Raw genomic sequence first — 19,192 nt, 5'->3', positions numbered from 1 at the left:
ATACTAATAACTAGGTGAGTTATGAGTGACAGTAGCTCCGATCAAATCCAAGATATTCACATTCATCCAAGCATGGCCTTATTGGAGTTATCTACTACTGTAAAATGAGTTCCTATACCTATTAATTAACATTAGTTAATGGATTAATTAAGAATAACTTACAATGCAATGCAATGCACTAACAAGTAATACATTTATTACAGTATTTATTAGAATTAGTTAATGAATGTTAATAAATGGAAACTTATTGTAGAAGTGTTACCAAAATAGCACACTAATACAGTTAAGCTAATGATTGATAAGATTTGCACATATATTGATAAGATAAGATTTTGCAATATAAACCGGTACAAAAATGCGAAACACCTTAAAAGTACAACTAATTTTAAAACATATCAGAGTAACAAAAACCAGAAACCGAGTAAAGCTGCAAAGTAACTTGATTTATTGAAGCAATCTATTTATAAAGAACATGGGAAAACACAAAAAGCATATAAATTATACAAAAAAACTAACAAATTCACAGTACTTTTAAAAGTACCAAATGACATTTCTTGTGAGGGCCGGAGCACTGAAGAGGACCAGTTGGCAGACTTGCTGACTCCTGTACATCATGTTCATAGACCCTCCATTCAAATCAGAGAGATCCTAATTAATACAGTAAATTTACAGTTTTCCGTTAGCAAAAGCCCCCTCCTGGAACTGAGGGATAAAGCTTTTGAAGTAGGCCCTGTGGGAGAAAGAAAATGAGAGTGAGAGAAACAGAAAAGAAAGAGAAAGAGACACGACAACAGCAGTGTCATGTAGAAACTTGTGTCCATGTGAAATCACCCAGAATCACCTCCTGAATGTCAACTTGACTAATTATTAGAAACACAATATTTTCTTATTTAAAAAAAAACGTCATTTAATGTGTTAAGATTTAAATTAACGGTTAAATTTTTAGTGACAATATTTGCTGTTTGATCACAAATATTGACAACTTACAACACTTATATATGTTCAAAAAAAGATGGTGAATACAAACAATCAATACGGCCAAATTACAGAAAAGACTAAATAAGCTGGTGAAGTTAATCAGGGAAACTACATTTCTAAATCACTGTTTGATTAAAGCCAAACCAGAAAGTCAATGGAACAGTTATCCAAGCAGAGAACACAAACAGAAGAAGAAATGTATTATCATTAACACCTATTACACTCAGGACAAAGAGTGCTCTCCAGTTATGAGGAGCGGCTAGCTGAAAAAAGTCCAAAGGTGAACACTACTTATTCCAGTAAGCTTTGACTGCAAGAAGGGAAACCATTTGAGAGGAATACCATTTCAAAGGGAGCAAACTATTGGTAGCTCTTTGTTGGGAGGATTCGTAATGCATTTGTTCTTACTTGGCTCGCTTGGCCATCTCGTTGCCATCCCAGCGTGGACTGTAGGGGTACGATTTCTGCACCTGAGAGTAGAGCTGTCCACTGCTGGTGAAGTGATAGATAGACTGAAACGTGAGGGTGGGTTGATCTCGAGGGAAGTATAAAGGCAAGTCCACTACAAGAAGAAAGCATAGAGAACAGCTCAAATACAGATCATCCAGAACAAAAATGCATGACAGATACCACCATGAACGTGATAGGAGTTAATATTTTCACAATTTATAAAAGGCATCTCATGCTCACTGGATATATGGTATGTGTCTGTGGCTACATTTCTACAACACTGCTAAATCTTACCTAAACATACAATTCAGTGCTCAAGGACTGGCATGGTTGCAAAAGCATTTTTATCTGCAAAATTAAACATATGTTGCCTATTGTGCATTTTATGAATGTGATACTGGAAAAGCACAGCGAAATGTTCCCAGAGGAACACTGTTGCAGAAATGTTGCCAGAGTCATTTATTTCCAATGACCCAGAGTTGCAATAAAGGGAACATGTATCTCACCATGGACCAGGAAGCAGAAGTCTTTCCACATGAGCAGAAGGGTGAGCTTGGTAAACCCAACAGCATCATACTCTACCACACCCCTGTTTAGTCAAAACAGAGTAATATTCACTGTTAATATCATGGTATAAATCATAAAATAACAAATAAATCTTGGCATCTTCCCTGTAATATTGTCCTGATTGCCAATATCTGTAACATAAACTGTACTTCAATCAAGACCTAAAATGTGACCTAAAAACAACGGACAAAAGCAACCCCATTGACATTAATACATTTTTTAGAGCCCAAATACTTTTTCTGGGGCCACTGTATCTGCTGTGTCATTATCAGAGATATTTAAAATGGTAAATGTAAAGAGAACCGAACTGAAGAACCACATATTTTTGGTGATGCAAGAGATAAGAAAAACGCTTTGTCCTACTAAATCTCCCCCACCCCCAAAAAACAAGTTTCCCATAATAGCCTTCATTAATACTACTTCACATTTAATAAATCAATGTGCTAGGTTGTGCCTCTTGCCCGACTGCCTTTTCTAATGACGTATCAAGGTGTGTTAATAAACTGGAGACATCTTGGTGCCTTGTGTATTACAGCCCATTATAAAGTTGCTGTTTGTACTTGTTTATGAGATTAGAAGCCAATTTTCCTAAGCAATTAAAAAAAAAAGGAATTAATGTTGGTAAATAATTTCTCATGATCACAGGGGCGTGGTGAGCAGCTATACTGGTTACCACTACAGGTACAAACTTGCAAGACCAGTTTTATTTATTCATGGTCACGATTTGGACGTGTAAAAGTCTCTTTCAATTGGGTTAAAAGTTTATATAGAAAAACCTGACAAAGAATCCGAATTTGTACAATTCTAGTTCACTAAAGTTAGTAATAACATTTTTAATTTACTTGGCTGCTTTTATGATAAATTGCTTGCGTTTTCCTCATTCTTAAGCTGTTAAATTACTGTTAAATGAATACGGTTTACTCTAAATGTCACAGAGATAAATTAAGCAGTATTTAAAGGGAAAAACAGACTCACATTCCAAAGTGACTGAGAAAAGCAGCAATGTATTCTCTCCTCTTGTGATATCCTTGAATGACATACTGAACCTGTGTCAAAAAAAAAAAAAGAAATAATAATAATGAAACAAAAGTTTCTTGGTGGAAAAGTCAGCTAAATTAATGTGGCTGAAAGAATAAAGTCCCTGCACAATAGAAGCAATTGTTGACAATGAACAGAACTGAGATGGATAATGACACTAACCTTGCAAAACCAACACGGTTATTAACATTGAACTGACTTGAGCTGAATAAAGACACTATTATCTTCTGTAGAGTGGCTTTACAACTGAAATTGAAATTTTGTTTTCAAAATTTTATACATTTTACGACATAAAAATATCAGTTCAATATAGTTACTATTTAATGTCATTTTTATTAATTTATTGAATTGAAATTTTTACTTGAACTTATATTCAGTTTATATATATATATATATATATATATATATATATATATATATATATATATATATATATATATATATATATATATATCAATTTAGTTGATGAAAAAGTGCACAATTGAACAAAGCATTTAATTCATTAATTTAAACAAAAACCTTTTGTCAAAGAACATTGTTATTAGCAAAATTATTTGAACATCAAATTATTATTGTTTGTCAAAACAGTACACAAACATGCTAGGAATAGACATGACGCGTCCTGTACACATTACACAACAAATCAAACTTGCATCTTATGTGTGCACAACACCCCCATATCTCAAAAGGTGAAGCAATTTGCTGTTGTGGAAAATTTGAAATGGATAACAGAAAAAGTTCCCTGTCTTTCCAGCACTGGTCTATTAGATCCGATTAGATATAGTTGCTCGATACGAAGTGACTGATATGTTTTTCACAGGTGAGATCAAGAGAAGGGCAGCTCTGATGTTGCAGTGTATGATGTGTGATGTAAGGATCAGTGCTGATCTCTGTTTCATGATTCAGCGCATTTTCAGAGAAGACCCACATCTGAAAGAAACATTATGCTGCTCAATGCAAGACACACACTTGTTCTTTTTGTTTCTTTAAGCCTTGTTTGTTTAGAGGTGTGTCAGGAACTTTGGATCAGTGAACTCTACACCCACACATGGAGCGTGGGAGAAGCTGACAGGTGAGAGCAGTGATCACAGAACAGGCTTTATCGCAAAAGTTCAGAGTCCAGATTTCGGTGTCTGTATGCTCATTCTGGAATAGAAAATACCATTCATAAGAGATGTGATCTGTTATAACAGTGTCACTTTCACAAACATGATCTGGGTCATGAATCCGGCATCATATCTGATCTGAGAGAGGCAGCAGAGCTGAAACTATTCGGTGAATAATGGTTTCAATTTTGGTCTGTCATCACACAAACTAGAGTGCTGCTGCGATGGCATATTTTTGTAGGCCAACCTATCACCGTGGTAACCCAATGGGATTATTAATGAAGCTTTCACATTTTGTTCATCATGAATAAATTAATTTTGAAGCCTATATACAATCTTCAAAAGTAAAAAGCCAAACGAAAGCTTATGAAAGTACCACATAACTCTCATGGTCTCATGACTTTAACGTCACCATGACTAAGTTTTCCGACAACACTTTCAGTAAGAATAGTTTGCAAGAGTGTGATTCTAAACACAACTAGGCTGTGAAAGCAAAACAGTGAGTAGATTGGTTTTCCTGTTTTGTGTGATGATGTCTCTGTCTGACTCTTCAAACACTGGAGCGCTCTGAAACACATCATCTATGTGCATCTACTTTATCTAATATAAACTTAAAACTGGGGCAAGAAAAGTTATATGTTGTCAATTTTGTCATTTTGAAGTAGACTAATGTGTGGCCCTAGTTCAGGTGAGTGTGCCCTGAGGAGCTGGTGGCCACTGGTGGGGCATGAAGTGGAAGATCGGAAGGGTTGATTATTCATGCTGTCTGTGTGGATATGAACAGTGGGGCTGAACTCAAGTAGAGATGTCATGGGGAAGGAATGTCAGTCACTCCTCAGGCTAGTGACAGTCACATTTTCTTCATCTTATTTATGCATGTCTAAACTGATCAGAAATGTACATAAACAAATAAAAACAAATGTATTCGATTCATACAAACGCATCAACTTTACCATCCGTACACATCATTGTTTACTATAAACAAACCCACACTTCACTATAGTTTAACCTGACTGATTAAACAATCATAGTAATTAAAATAAGGAACACACAAAAAGAAAGTAAGGATTATTCTTTACCTTGTTTGTGAGTAATTGGCACACTTGAGGCACATAGTCAATGAGGCAGCCACCACTGGGGAATGCTGGGATATGTAATGCCGAAGATCCTCCAAGTGCACTGAGAGAGAAAGAGGAGGAAATGAAAATAAATATAATTTTAATTCACCCTACATGCCTTAAAAGGAATAACATTATTGACAGTTCCTGTATCCCATATAGCAAAATCAGTGAATTGCTAAAAGTATTTCTGGAAGTCAACATTTGCTGAAAGCACAGAGTGCCTAAGCACTCCTCTTTGTTCAGTTTCGGAATTCTGAAGTACTTTAGTGTGCAGAACCTGGAACAGCATCTACAACCCATTTCCATAATTATACAATACATTATCTACTCATTCTTTGTAAGTACTATTTTTCACATTTTATAATACTATTAAAGCCATCAAAACTGCGGAAAAACAAAAGGAAATTAGTTTGACCAGAAAATCTTTAATAAATGTAAACTCTTCTATATATTAGCTTCTTAAAAGTTGTCCTTTGAAGACTATTACAGCTCTGCAAACTTTGTTCTCAAACAATTTCAAGAGGTGTTTTATATGCTGGGAACTTTCCGGCTGTTTTTTTTTTTCCTCTCCCAAGCATTTAACATGGAAGACATAAGAAACAGAATTTATTAACACTATTTTGAGGTGCCCTTGTAACATGTTACTTACTATTATAGTACTTACTATTATAATAACAATAAATTATGCAACATGCAGTTAATTAATATTACTCAGTACTTAAATGTATAATTACACTATAAAAGGGATACCACAAAATAAAGTTAAACCTAGAAATTCAATCATGTTTTACATTCAAATTTTTGTTCAAGACTATGTGATTGAAATTAGCAGAATGGTTTTGGACTAAATCTTGGATTATGCTTTTATACATAATGACTTACAATGCATTCAAGGAAAGTTTTTTTCTTCCTCTTCCCAGAATTGAACTCTGCTGGTCTACACTGCATCTGTGCTTATAAATCTGCACCATACATACTCCCCCTGCTTTACACATGAACAGATGAGTGTGCTGCTATACAGCAGGCAAGAAGAAAGAGAGAAAAAAACATAAATAGACATGATTCTCAGAGAACAGTGGAAGCTGCCAGATAAATGAAGGATTAGATGATGTGATAGGTTCAGGACAAATATGATGAGAACCTCCATTAACGGCTCTTATGTTGGAGGTTTGGTTTTAAGATGCTTATTTTTGCTTGGACAGTCTTTTTATAAACAGCAGAAAAAATAAGACGCATCTCTTAATAGAATATGAAGGAAGATTACAAAATACTCCATTTTAAAAAAAGGGGGGAAAAAAGAAACATTGCAGATATTCTGCAACTAGTCTCTGAATACATGAAGAATAGCAATCCTCTGTCAGTTGGGTTTAGATCAACAATGCCCCTGACTGACAGTAAGATTACCTTTTGCTGAAACAGTTTTTGGCAATATACAAGCATGGAAATGTCATTCACGTCCATCACGCTCCTGAAGTATATTCATGGACTGTTTAGAGATGTTAATGCAAAGACGTATTATTTATTAACTGTTGAAATAGGAAATAGAGAAATGCCACTCAAACGCTATTCAGCTGTCAATTCTCCATAACAAAATGTTGTCCTGTGCTACATTGACAATAGAGCAGCATCTCCATGGAGATACAGCTTGATTATGATGTATGTGATGCTTGCCTGTGCAAACATTGTGGTGTGGTGCTAAGGTGTTTTGTGTGGTTGCTAGGTTGTTAGTATATGCTGCTATCAGTTGTTCCCTAGATTTTCTGAGTTATGAGTCAATGTTTAATACTGAGGTTGTGAGATTTTGAAAATCGCTCACCCTGTGTACTGCATTGCTTTACCTTAGCAAACAACGCTAATGTTAAATTTTGTCTCAGCATCTTGTGCAGGCATGACGCCAGCAGCCATAGCCACCCCAGAGTAGATGAGAATTTGTCTGTTGGAACAGGATAGGCTTATGGGGATATTTGTTCAATAGCTATTTGAAGCAACCAAGAAAAATCTCAGCAGGCACTATTTTTAGGGAAGATTATGGAATTACAACCTTGAACTGAAGTTGTCTAAGAATATTCTGTTCTGACTTGTTTGAGCATATTACAGGGTTCCACAGAAGCCAACAGACAAAAATATATATTATGAGAGTGGTATTATATCTAATATATTTTGAATATAGTCATGGATCAAGTAAAAGTTGCTTTAAGGCAGGGCTAGACTATATTTGCCCAACCATGCTTTAAGGCATCAAAAAAAAAAAAAAAAAAAAAAAAAAAAAAATTCACAATATCAAAATACTTCTTGTTTTTAAATGGTTACTATAAAAAATTTTTTACAACAAAAATATTAAAAGAAGAGTTTTATATTTAAAAATGTAATTTATTCAGGTGATAATTTGTGGTATATATTTCTTTACAGTACCATTCAAAATATATTTCAATGAAATAAGTCAAAATTCTACTCACAATTACAAACTAAAAATTAACAGTAAATACATCTATATTGTTACAAAATATTTATATTTCAAATAAATGCTATTTTTAATTTTCTATTCATAAAATAATTCTGGAAAAAAATAACCTACCCATATTTCCACAAAAATATTAAGTGCCAAAATTGTTTCCAGCATTGATAGTAAAAAATAAAATAAAAATCTATATTATTATCAATAATAGTTTTCATTCTTTTTATTATTAGTAAATAAATATAATAATTGGAAATGATTTCTGAAAGAGTAATGTCTGTTTCTTTTGTGCTTTTCAAAGTCATATGTGGCTTGTAAATATACCTACACTGTTTTACGAAGAAAAACAAAGAAAATAACAGAATAGACAGCAACCAGAGACAAACGAGAAAACAGGCAAATAATCTGCACAATAATACAAAGCACAACCAACACATATCTGTCTTCTAAACAGACAAAAATGCAATCAAAAACAGAAAAGGGGGGGGGGGGGGAGTGTTCACAGCGCTGTAAAACTATAGAATGTGTAGGAGTCGATCTCGCACCATCACATGTTGAAGGAGATGTGAAGTCCACTGTCAAACTCAGTGAGCACTTCACAGTCATCACAACACAGCCTGCTGTGTGGGCGTAAAGACTGGCCATCACTGCAAGAGCTATACGACGGGTAAACCTGGATGTGTGGATTCAGAGAAAGAGAGACCGAGACAGAGATAGAGAGAAGGATTCCTGGGAGGATTTTATTTCACTCAGCTCAGGCAGGCTGAGAGCGACCTCTCTCTTGCACTTCTCTTTCAAGTCCCACTCACTCTCTCTCTGGTTCTGTGACGGGGCCGCAGGGACGGCCGCATGACTGGCTGGCTGGAGGGGATGCATTCTGTGCCAGCCTGGATGAGAGCTGAAGCAGGGGATTCCTCACATGTGCTGGGTTTGTTTAAAGAAATGAAAATCCTGTCATTATTATTTACTCACTCGCACGTCGTACCAAACCTGCAAATGACTTCTTCTGTGGAACACAAAAGGAGAAATGTCCTGGCCCAGTCCATCACAGTCCAAATTAATTGAATAAAGCTTAAATTTGAATATGCTTTTCAAAAACATTAAATCAAGCAATCATATGTCTTCAGAAGACTTGAAATATGGTGCATGGGTTGCTGTCATTGTATTAAAGGAAGCATGAACAAGTCAAAAGGCTCCAGTGTTGCTTGGTTTGGAAAGTTCTTCAAAATATCTTCTGTTGTGTTTCACAGTGGAAAAAGTAGATTGGAACCACATGAGGTTGAGTAAATAATGACATTTTTTATTTTTGGTTAGAGCATTCCTATAGTACCTATAGCAACACTATAGATTGTGCTGCGACCACAGAACATGAACGCCAGCGACAAATGGCACAAATCTCAAGAAATGCGTGTGCAAAAACACACACACAAATACCATCAGCACAAGAAATGTCTGATACAAATTCAACTCAAATCAGGTATAAACATCCACCCACTCACAAAAAAATCTGTTAACAATGTGTGTATTGTATGAGCATTAGTACCTGTGCAAAAAGTTTCAATCGCAGACAGAAAAGTGTGCTTCAAAAACACTGTGCCACTGTTTTAGCATTCATTATTTTCCAGGTATGTCCTCAGGAGCCCCGTTTCTACATTTCCAGCATTGCTTTGCCCCCCTGGCTCTACCTTTGTAAAAAAAAAAAAAAAAAAACACACCCACAGACACAGACATATACTCCCACCCGCCTGTCTCTTCTCCTAAGTCAACCTAGTCTGAGCCGCTACCGTGCTTGCATGGAGGCAAGGTCAACCCTTTGTGTCCTGTATTATCCAAACTCCCATAATGTAACGGGGTGGAGAGAGTGTGGCCATGACAGATAGAAGCTGACATGGCTGCAGAGCAAACAAACGGGCTTGTTCCTCCTCCTCCTCCCCTCCCGCAACGCTGATTTGAGTAGATGGAGGACAGCACAGCGAAAGACAAAACATAAAAAAAATTAATCAGGCACCCAGAGGCTGGCATTAGATCTATCTGTTGTGAAGTCACACTGAAGTTTCCTACATTTCTTCTGAGAAGTGACCTTGTGTTTTGGATACTGCAGAGGGCATAGGGAAATGTCGGTCTAACTTCAGCATTTTTTATTTCATGGTTAAAGTTAATTAAAACATTACACTTCCATATTATACTACATAAAATAAAATTTAGCTAAAATCATGATTCATTGGTACAAGCTTCAGTTCATACAGGTCTGGCTTAAAAAGAGCACAATAACAGGATTCCAGAAGTAGAAAAAAACAAAAACCTTCCATTAGAAATATTGATTGTGGGTTAGAATACATAAATTTCTTGTTGCAGATTAACTATGAGCTCCAAGTGTGAAATGAAAAAAAAAAAATCTAAACCTAGGGTGTTTAAAAAGTGATTGTTCACTGCTGCACTCTATGCTTGCAGCGACAGAGAATGGAAGAAATAATTATCGGTCTTTTATTAACAATATGTTGATCATCTGTAAATCCATGAACAGCTGTAGAAAGATCACATGAAATTAATAAAGCAGGAGTGGATGAGTACCACTATTTATGAACATTCCATGGTGCACAAGATCAAATTAATTCCAGGTTGTAATGCACAAACTTTGGACTGATGGGAAGAATTTTGTTTTGAACATGAACTGAAACAGTAATGTCATGCTCTTCGAGTCACATCAATAACCGAACCCTTTAGTAGCGGCTCTCTTACTTGCGCAAATTTTTTTTTATAACTCTCAATTCCTCCAGGATTTCAGGAAGTAAACAGCAGAAGAGGAAGTGCTGTCTTTAGTTCATTTACTCAAGCTGGCAGTTGGATAAGGTGAGTCATAAGTCGTGTGCTTCAATCTCTTAAATAACAGTACAAAGCAATTTTCACTCAATTATTTTCATTAAATTATTATAAGCAGATATAAGTATTTAGTAATTTAGATTCAGTCTTTCTTGGCTGTGATAATTGGCTTAACATTTTGGGGAAATAAACTGTTAGAATGAAAATACCACCCCTTTGCACCCCTTTGCAATTGACTAGAAATAGTTAGCAGCATTTTATGTTTTTACTGGCAATTAAAAAAGGAACTAGTCCATTAATATATTCTGCCCTAATCTCTCGAGGTTCTTTAACATTACAATTCTGTATGACCTGGGAAAATGTATTTTCACTTAAGTAAGTCACTCACTGCTCAATGCTGGGAGACAGGTAGAGTTTTGGAAAGACTTGTGTGGCTTCAGCATCTTCAAAACTAACGGAGAGAAGTGCCACATCTTCTCCTGGATCCAGTGCTGTGTCCTAAAAGAAGAATAAAGGAAAAAATATATTTTAAATGATAATATTATAGAACATATATAGACAATCAAATATGCGGTTGGCAAGATTTTACAAAACAGCAGTGTGCATGCTAATGCTACTGTAAATCTTTTAATTGTCTTGCATTTTGCCATTTTGAGATTATCAGGATTAGACAAAAACGGTTTCGGCTTGGCTGATGAACAGTCATCTAAACATCAGAAGGCACCTTTTTTTAAAGATATATAATAGGTAAAATAAATGTAAATACTGAATGTTTCATATGTTTTGTTCCAGAAAATAAGGAATTACTGTACATGTATATTGACTATCCTCCTATCTTAGTGGTTAACTGGTGGGTGGCGAATGTTTGATTGTGGTCAACAGATCCGATAAAACATCATGCATGTGTGGTATTGCACATGCATCAAAGCTTAGAACAGATAAAAGTCCTGGAGATAGCTATAACAAGGTTTGATATTCACATTAGCACCACGCACGTAATATGAACTGTCAAGTAATCATATAATTAGAAAGACAACAGCAAATGGGGATGTTTTTTTTTAATTTATTTTTTTGGGTTCCCGCCTTACAATGCTTGAATACACCTTTAAGAATAAATGCTCTGAGGTAGTTCAATGCACTGGGAAACACTGAAGGTATTAGCTAGCATACACACCAGCCCGGCTGGTGCTGAGCAAGTTCTCATCTGAAGGTGGTGTGCAATTTTGGCAGGAAAAGACTACAACCAGAATTCACGCTGCATTAGCTTTAGCTTCAGCTATGGCCACATCTGCCAGTCTTCAGCTTATCACATCAAAAGGTTCCGTAGGGATCTGTCTGAGACCAGTTTTCCTACAGGCTCTGATGTACAGTACAGTGCATCATTAGCACCATGGCAGTAACAGAGGGCTCTAATCAAATGTGTTTCAGTCGGTTTGAACTCATCCATTTGTGATAATTGCTGCCTGCCGTGTAACCTCTGCTCCCATTTGAGTGAGCCGTGTGTGTTTGATATGTGATGTTACCACTTTGTGGGGACATGTGCGGGATAACTTGGTGAGGCACATTGAGGTCTGGGGAGAAACATGAAATATGAATGGGACATATTCAACCATGGCTTGACAATCTATTTGATGTTATAGCAAAATGGTTCTCTCATCTCTAACAAAGTTGTATTACTCTGGCTAGTCTAGAGTGGCAAAATATTTCTGTGATACATTAGGTCAAAATACAAAAGACATCACAATTAAGTAACACATTATAAAACTAATTTTGTTTCAGTTGTGTTGTTGGTAATGAAGTCTTAGAACAATGTTAAGAATCCAACGATTTTCATTGTGAACACAACTTCATTGTGTAGCTGGCATACTAGTAATTTTCTGCTAGCATTTAATCTGTTTTCATATGGATTAATTCAAAATATAAGCAAATTAAATTTATTTTTGTTTTTCACTTTAAAGTAAAAAGTACAAAGTAAAAAAAGGTTGAGTTAAAAATAATTGTTTCAAGTTTTCATGATTTCAAGTTGTTTCAAGAGTAGTGTTATAATGTATGTTGGAGATGGAATACACTACACAACATTTAAAAACTGGATATATTTTAAAATACTGGGCATCATACACTTACCGACTTTGTAATAGTCACAGAGAAAAAACTGGCCATCATAAGCAGTAATACCAGTTAATTGACGAAAAATTAGCGGAACAACTTTACTGGTAAATAAAAAAATAAAAAAAATTCCATATTTTTCCGGTAAAGTACCATTTGTTTAAAATAATTGGTTTTAAATTACCAGTAAATTCTGTGATATTCCTTCATTGAACGGAAATGACCTCTAAACAGCAGCACCTTCATTTTTGTGTCAAACGTTCAAAATCATGCAGCTTCTTTTGGCCCAGAAATATCGTATTAGACGACTTCAAACCTAACTACACACTGTAGAGTAAATCATCATTGCGTCAGAATGGTATGACTGTCCCGCCCCAGAGCCACTAAAGTTTACATTTTAACGGCACTGGATTGGCCCAGAGTACATGTCTTATGTAACCACGTTCTGAGCTCGTATGTGCTCATATCGGTCATTTTCATTCTGTGTTCACACACAGCAGAATTCCGTCAATTAACTTGTAATGTTACAACTTCTCATACCAGGAAATTGCTGGATTGAATTTACCAGTATTTTCAAAAAAGGCCTGCTCACACGATCTCTTTAATGGCAATTTACTAGTAATTTCCAGTAAAATCTGTATGTGTGAAATGGGATATACACTAAACGACTGAGGATCATACCACACTTTGAAGTAATTCCAATCAAAACAAACTCATGCAGGAGCATGTGCCTTATTGCTAGGAGATGCGTGACAAATGAAAAAAATGTGTGTTCTAAAATCAGCTAAAAAAAATAAAACATGTTAGATATCCTCTAACTGGATTGAGTCTGTGCCCATCATACACTACACAATTTTATATTGAATCTGTCAACTCAAATCTGCATACTGGCTCTGACAACCGGCAACTAACGCCAACTCCTCCAAAAATTGTGCAGTATATTTAAGCCTTTGTCGAACATCCCGATTTCATACACATAACAGTAACTGATATCATCAACCTTTGGTTTGACTACATTATCACACAATAATGTATTAATAATGTGTTACTAACAAACCACGTTCCAATTCACCATCTAAGAAAACAATCTTCTAAAAGTGAACATCCTTAGGCTTTGCTAATGGTATGAAAAGCCACACCTTGATGATGTGATTGGTTACATGTTTGTGATGGTATGAAACAGGGCCTGTTTCAAACCACATTTTGAGAATTGCTTAATACACTGCAGTTTGGGGAAAATGCTCAGCAATGGTGTTGACTGATGAATTTGCACATGGTTTACCTTTAAGCATATTAAAAACACCAGACAGACAAGGTGTCCTAACCAAAAGCAATGCAATAAGATTCCAGTCACAAGCAATCTGTCTGTCCACATCAGACACGCCACATCAGAATCAATCAAAATTCAGTGCCAATAATAAGCCAGTGTGAATGGGTAATCACTGAAAGCACACTGCACTTGCAACGAAATGGAAAAGTACATAATCTAATAAACCTCTTTAACATTATTACAAATACATACTGAGTTGACTGATACAATCTTTTTTGTAGAATACACTTGTATATTGACAGAGTTGACAGTTTGAACATTCTTATAACTTTAAATCTAAGTAAACTATCTGTTGTTGCTTTCAGTATGGCTATAAAGGTCATGCAAAGTGATATTCAAACTCACATTAAAGCATTTTAATCAGTAACTGAGATAATCATTGTCATAGTTTGTATACCGTTGTTGTAGTCACAATGTTGCCGAAATAGAAACGATTTCTTAAATAGAATCCCGTCTATTTTTTGTTCATTAACACAATGGTTAGGACACGTTAAACAGGAATAAATGAAGTGTTGATTTAAATTCAAATTACTTTCTACTCCTGTGCATTTATGTTTTTTCTTGCATCTGACCTTGACGGACTGAACAGAGGAACTGGACTTGAAGTATGAACTGCAGAAGATTTCCATGTCAAAGAAGTTCAAGTTCAGGTGTTTACCAGCAAAAGCGAACATTTCTGGAACATTTGCTTTGGTAAAACTCCCAAAATGAACTACATTTTGGCCTAATTTTGTTTGGAATGACGTCATACAGTTATTCTTTGATTTCAATTGAATTATTTCAGGCCTTTACATTGTATTATCTTACAGTAAAGGGTAACCAACACATGTTTATAAGCTGCTTTCTCATCAATATGTACTACTGTGAATTGGAAATATTGGTTCAGTAGATTTCAGAGACCTTTGAAATGAATGTAGCATCAATAGCTGATAATGGAAAGATCCAACGAATAAGCTTCACATCATTTAAGATTGCCTATGACTCACAAATTCATCAAGAAGTCTGAGTTCACTACTCAAGATGATCTGAAAAATGGTTTGAAATGTTTTCAGAGCAGTATGGACCTTCTGGGGCTAGAAAACCTAATTTTCAGTAAAAAAAAAAAAGGGTTCAAAACTCAGTCAGTAATAATATGGGGCTGCTGTTGAAAAGCATCAATTTGATGAAGCTCTGAGGGCAAACGTGTGAATCTGTTTGAACGCAGGAGGAACAAAATGTCAAGCGCAAAGCTGATGGCTACCCTTGTCATCTGTGTCTTCTTGCTCTTCATCAGCCACTATCTTACGACATGGACCTGGGCTGGGGGTGGGGGGTGGTGGGGGTTGGGCATCAACATCCCAAGGTGTTGTTTGATTTAATCAGCTTGCATCAGTACAGTGCTTTGGTATGACCCATGCGTTCCCAGAGAGATAATTCATTCTTGCTGATGGGCATTTGTGTGATTGTTAGGTTATGGCTTGGACAAGAAAAAAGAGATGGAGAAGAATTGTATTGTTTTGTGCGCGTGTGGCTGATATTGGCATAGAAACAATGCATACGACTTGTTTCGTGTGCATTGTTTAAGCACTTGGCTTGTTTTCATGTCAACAGAACCTTTAGAAATATATTTACTGAGAAAATGGTGATGTGTTCAATACTTATTTTACCCGCTGTATGCACTTTCTTCTAACTTGTTTTGTTAAGAAAGCAACTGCTAATAAATGTATGAATGAATGAATGAATGAATGAATGAATGAATGAATGAATGAATGAATCAATCAATCAATCAATCAATCAATCAATCAATCAATCAATCAATCAATGCCGCTTTTGCGCCAGGCAAGGGATAAGTCAGCAGGAAAAGGATTGGGATATTGACTAGACCCTGCTTAAAAAAAAAAAAAAAATCTAAATTTAAAATAATTAAGATTCAAATTATAATTGGCAGACATACAAGTAAATTTTCCTCAAAAGCCTAATGTATAATATTTGATACATTTTAAAATTATTTTTCATTATAACACTAATAAACTACAAGATGAAAAGTATAATGGTATAATTATAGTAAAAGTATAGTTCCATATTTTTTTTTAAAATGGTTCCACAATAAATCTTATTATTATTATTCCACATATAAAGAGCATCTTTAATGTGGAAGTCTTTGGGCAAAATGATACTTAAATAAGAATAAAGGTGCATCATTAAAACATGCTCTAAGAGGTTCTTGGTAAAGAACTAATGAAGACAACAGTGATGACTAATGAGGGTTTTGAGTGACCCTTCCTCCAGGACAGTGAGAAAGGGAGTATAGTGCACTCCGTGGCTCCTGTTTAAACCAGTGAGTCAAGTGTCAAGGAGTCGGGGGTAGGGCATGGGGCTCAAGGGTCTGGGACCCGCTTTGTGTTGTTTTATGACCTCCCCTCGGGTGCTTGCCATACTGCGTGATGTGACATCATAGAGATGTGACAGCTGTCTCCAAGCCAAAAGCTGTCTTAAACCAAAACTTGAGGTGAAGTTGATTTGTTTGGCCCTACTATAGAAACTGCTCAATGTTTTCAGAGCCATCTCATATGGGGAAAGCACAGAGACCTGAGTGGTTAGCTACAACCATGACCTTGAAGAACAGGTGTTTTCCAACACACTTCAAAATTTACCACAGCATTTAACATGACCTTCCAAAATTTATGTAGTGGCAATTCATAACTATATTTTAGACCATATGTCATCAGCTCAGGCTCATTTATTTGCTTTTCAACAATGCACATTTTTTCAAACTACCTTTACAGATTGGATTACTAAATGTTAATATGTATCAATATGTACCATATGTGCATATCAGCTTGGATTCCATAACCAAATGGTACCAAACATGGATGTTTCATTGATCTTGTAGCACTATCAGGATTGCTGACCATGACGTGGTTGCTAATTAATTAATTCTTCCTTGAAAACATATTCACCACTGAGAGAAACTCAATATATCCCAATGTTCTTTTATATATAAATGTTATATATATATATATATATATATATATATTGTTATTGGTGACTACTGTTGACTGTTGTAACTGACTACATTCATAACTTTAACATATATAAAATTACTATTATTGACAAGATTTTAGAAAGATAGTTTTCAGCCTAGGTGTCATGCCCACTGAAGAGATGCCCAAAATATTTTCATGGCGGGAATATTTAACCTGAAGCAGACAATCTGGGTAGCAGAGGCATCTGTCTCAACCTATATAAACCTGACAATTTTTTCTACATTCCAAAGATACTGAAAATGTGATGTGTTCAAAATGGCAAAACATATCACAGAAATATAAAATATTTCGGAAAAGGTAATGGAAGTTAAAAAGAGCCAATTGATAAACTTAAAACATTTTAAGATGTTGTGTGTTATATAAATAGGCAGGGAGTTTTTTTTTTTTATTGGTGGATAAAAGGAGGAGAATTGTGGAACATTTTAAAAATTTGGGCACACCCTCCAAGGTGGAGAACACAGCTGGGCTATAGTGTCTGTATCTCAGGGGTGTGTACGTGTTTGAGCCAAATACTATTTCAAATGGGTGTGGTGACTGAGGTAACCCAGTGTCTAGAGAGCTACTACCATTAGTCAGACAACCCATCTGATCAAATGATACGATAAAGAAAATAACTTTTTATTCAGAGTCTAAAGTTGACTAAATACTCATGTGACAACTGTAAGCTTCATGATGAATAAATCGGGAACAACTACAATAAAATTAAAAATTTCCAACAGGAGAAGTACGCCTTAATTTTTCCACATTCTTGTGCACTTCCTGGTGAACACTGTAAGTTTGCACACCAAGACCAGTAGCTCAATACTCTTTTAACAGGTTACATGATTTGAGGCTTTTGACGTGTTAAAACAAACCTCAAATCCCTAAGTATATATTAGTCATTTTTTATACATATGAACATACATTTCTCTCTCTCTCTCTCTCTTTCTCACTCTCTGGGCCCTATTTTCATGATCTAAACGCAAAGTGTAAAGTGCACAGTGCAGGTGCACTTAGGGCATGTAAAAAGTCCTCTTTTGCTATTTTAACGATGGAAAAACGGTTGGCGCACCCGGGTGCATGGTCTAAATGGGTTGTCCCTATTCTCTTAATGAGTAATGGGTATTTTTTGGGCATAATGTGCAATAAAACAATCAGAGTCTCATCTTCCATTCCCTTTAAGAGCCAGTTGCGCTCGTGCCATGATGGATTTGCTATTTAAATGGCGGAATTTGGCAAGCGCAAAGACAGAACGTGTCTCCAAGATGAAACTGAGCTGTTTGTGTGCAAGCAAATAGCCTTATTCTGATACATGTAATGACCATGTATTATGACACACACACATATATATATATATATATATATATATATATATATATATATATATATATATATATATATATATGGTAGAAAATAGTATTTTATTATTTATAATATACTAAGTGTTTACAAGCAACAAAGCAAAAGAAGGCCACACTAAACAAACTATATAGTTTTACTTTAGGTCACACCTAAAAGATACATATTCATACATATTCATATTAACCAAATAGCATAGCCTCTATCACTGGAATATAAAAAGCACTGCTGGCTAACAGACTAACACAGAATGACAGTTATTGTTTCTAGTGCTTGAATATTGGAACTTCATAATCTAAAGCAAGCTTCTTGTCATCCCACATCTTTCTCTGTTATTTTAGATCTCTTCAGGTAGTGTCGGAAAACTAAATTTATTTCCAGTGCCATCGTATTGAAGTAGAAATAAAAAATACTGAGACCTTTAAGTCATTTGGATATGGAACAAAGCAAAGACCAGAGAATGGCTTCCGTGAGTTAAACTGAGAATGAGATGTCTTCAGGTAAATACAGGCAGTCAACTGAAAACAGAAAACATATAGAGGGAGAGTGTACACCCACTCGCCAAACACACAAGCAGTTTGAAAAGGGAGCAGTGCCTGGAAATGGCAGCAGTGTGTGACTCACAAGAGGACAATCAACAGCTGCTTAATATATTGAGCCTTGAATTGTGGTCTATGGTGAAAACATGTAGCAGCACACGCTTCTCCACTTTTTTTAAACACACACAAACTGTGACCCAGGTTCATCGATGACTGGAATCAGGGGAAACACTGTTAAACTGCAATGATGAGTAATAACAACATAAAAAGAGACAGACCACACTCTAAAGACATTGATTATTTTGGTGAAATATCTTT

The 19,192-nt window shown here is 35.6% G+C and overlaps 1 protein-coding gene across 1 annotated transcript in view; it reads right to left on the bottom strand.

Moving 5' to 3' along the window:
- Positions 1-422: 422 nt before the first annotated feature.
- Positions 423-19,192, bottom strand: part of babam2 (BRISC and BRCA1 A complex member 2) — a 69,888-nt gene continuing 51,118 nt past the window's right edge. Inside the window, exons 7-12 of the mRNA XM_052579866.1 lie at positions 10,924-11,033; positions 5,219-5,318; positions 2,971-3,041; positions 1,935-2,017; positions 1,387-1,540; positions 423-730 (exon numbers count right to left, since the gene is read on the bottom strand). Of these exons, the coding sequence (XP_052435826.1) occupies positions 667-730; positions 1,387-1,540; positions 1,935-2,017; positions 2,971-3,041; positions 5,219-5,318; positions 10,924-11,033 (582 nt within the window). The 3' untranslated portion in view covers positions 423-666. The remainder of the gene's footprint in view (positions 731-1,386; positions 1,541-1,934; positions 2,018-2,970; positions 3,042-5,218; positions 5,319-10,923; positions 11,034-19,192) is intronic.

The sequence above is a fragment of the Carassius gibelio genome, chromosome B17 (genome assembly GCF_023724105.1).
Source record: "Carassius gibelio isolate Cgi1373 ecotype wild population from Czech Republic chromosome B17, carGib1.2-hapl.c, whole genome shotgun sequence".
NCBI classification, from domain to species: Eukaryota; Metazoa; Chordata; class Actinopteri; order Cypriniformes; family Cyprinidae; genus Carassius; species Carassius gibelio.
This window is presented reverse-complemented; position numbering and strand designations above follow the sequence as displayed.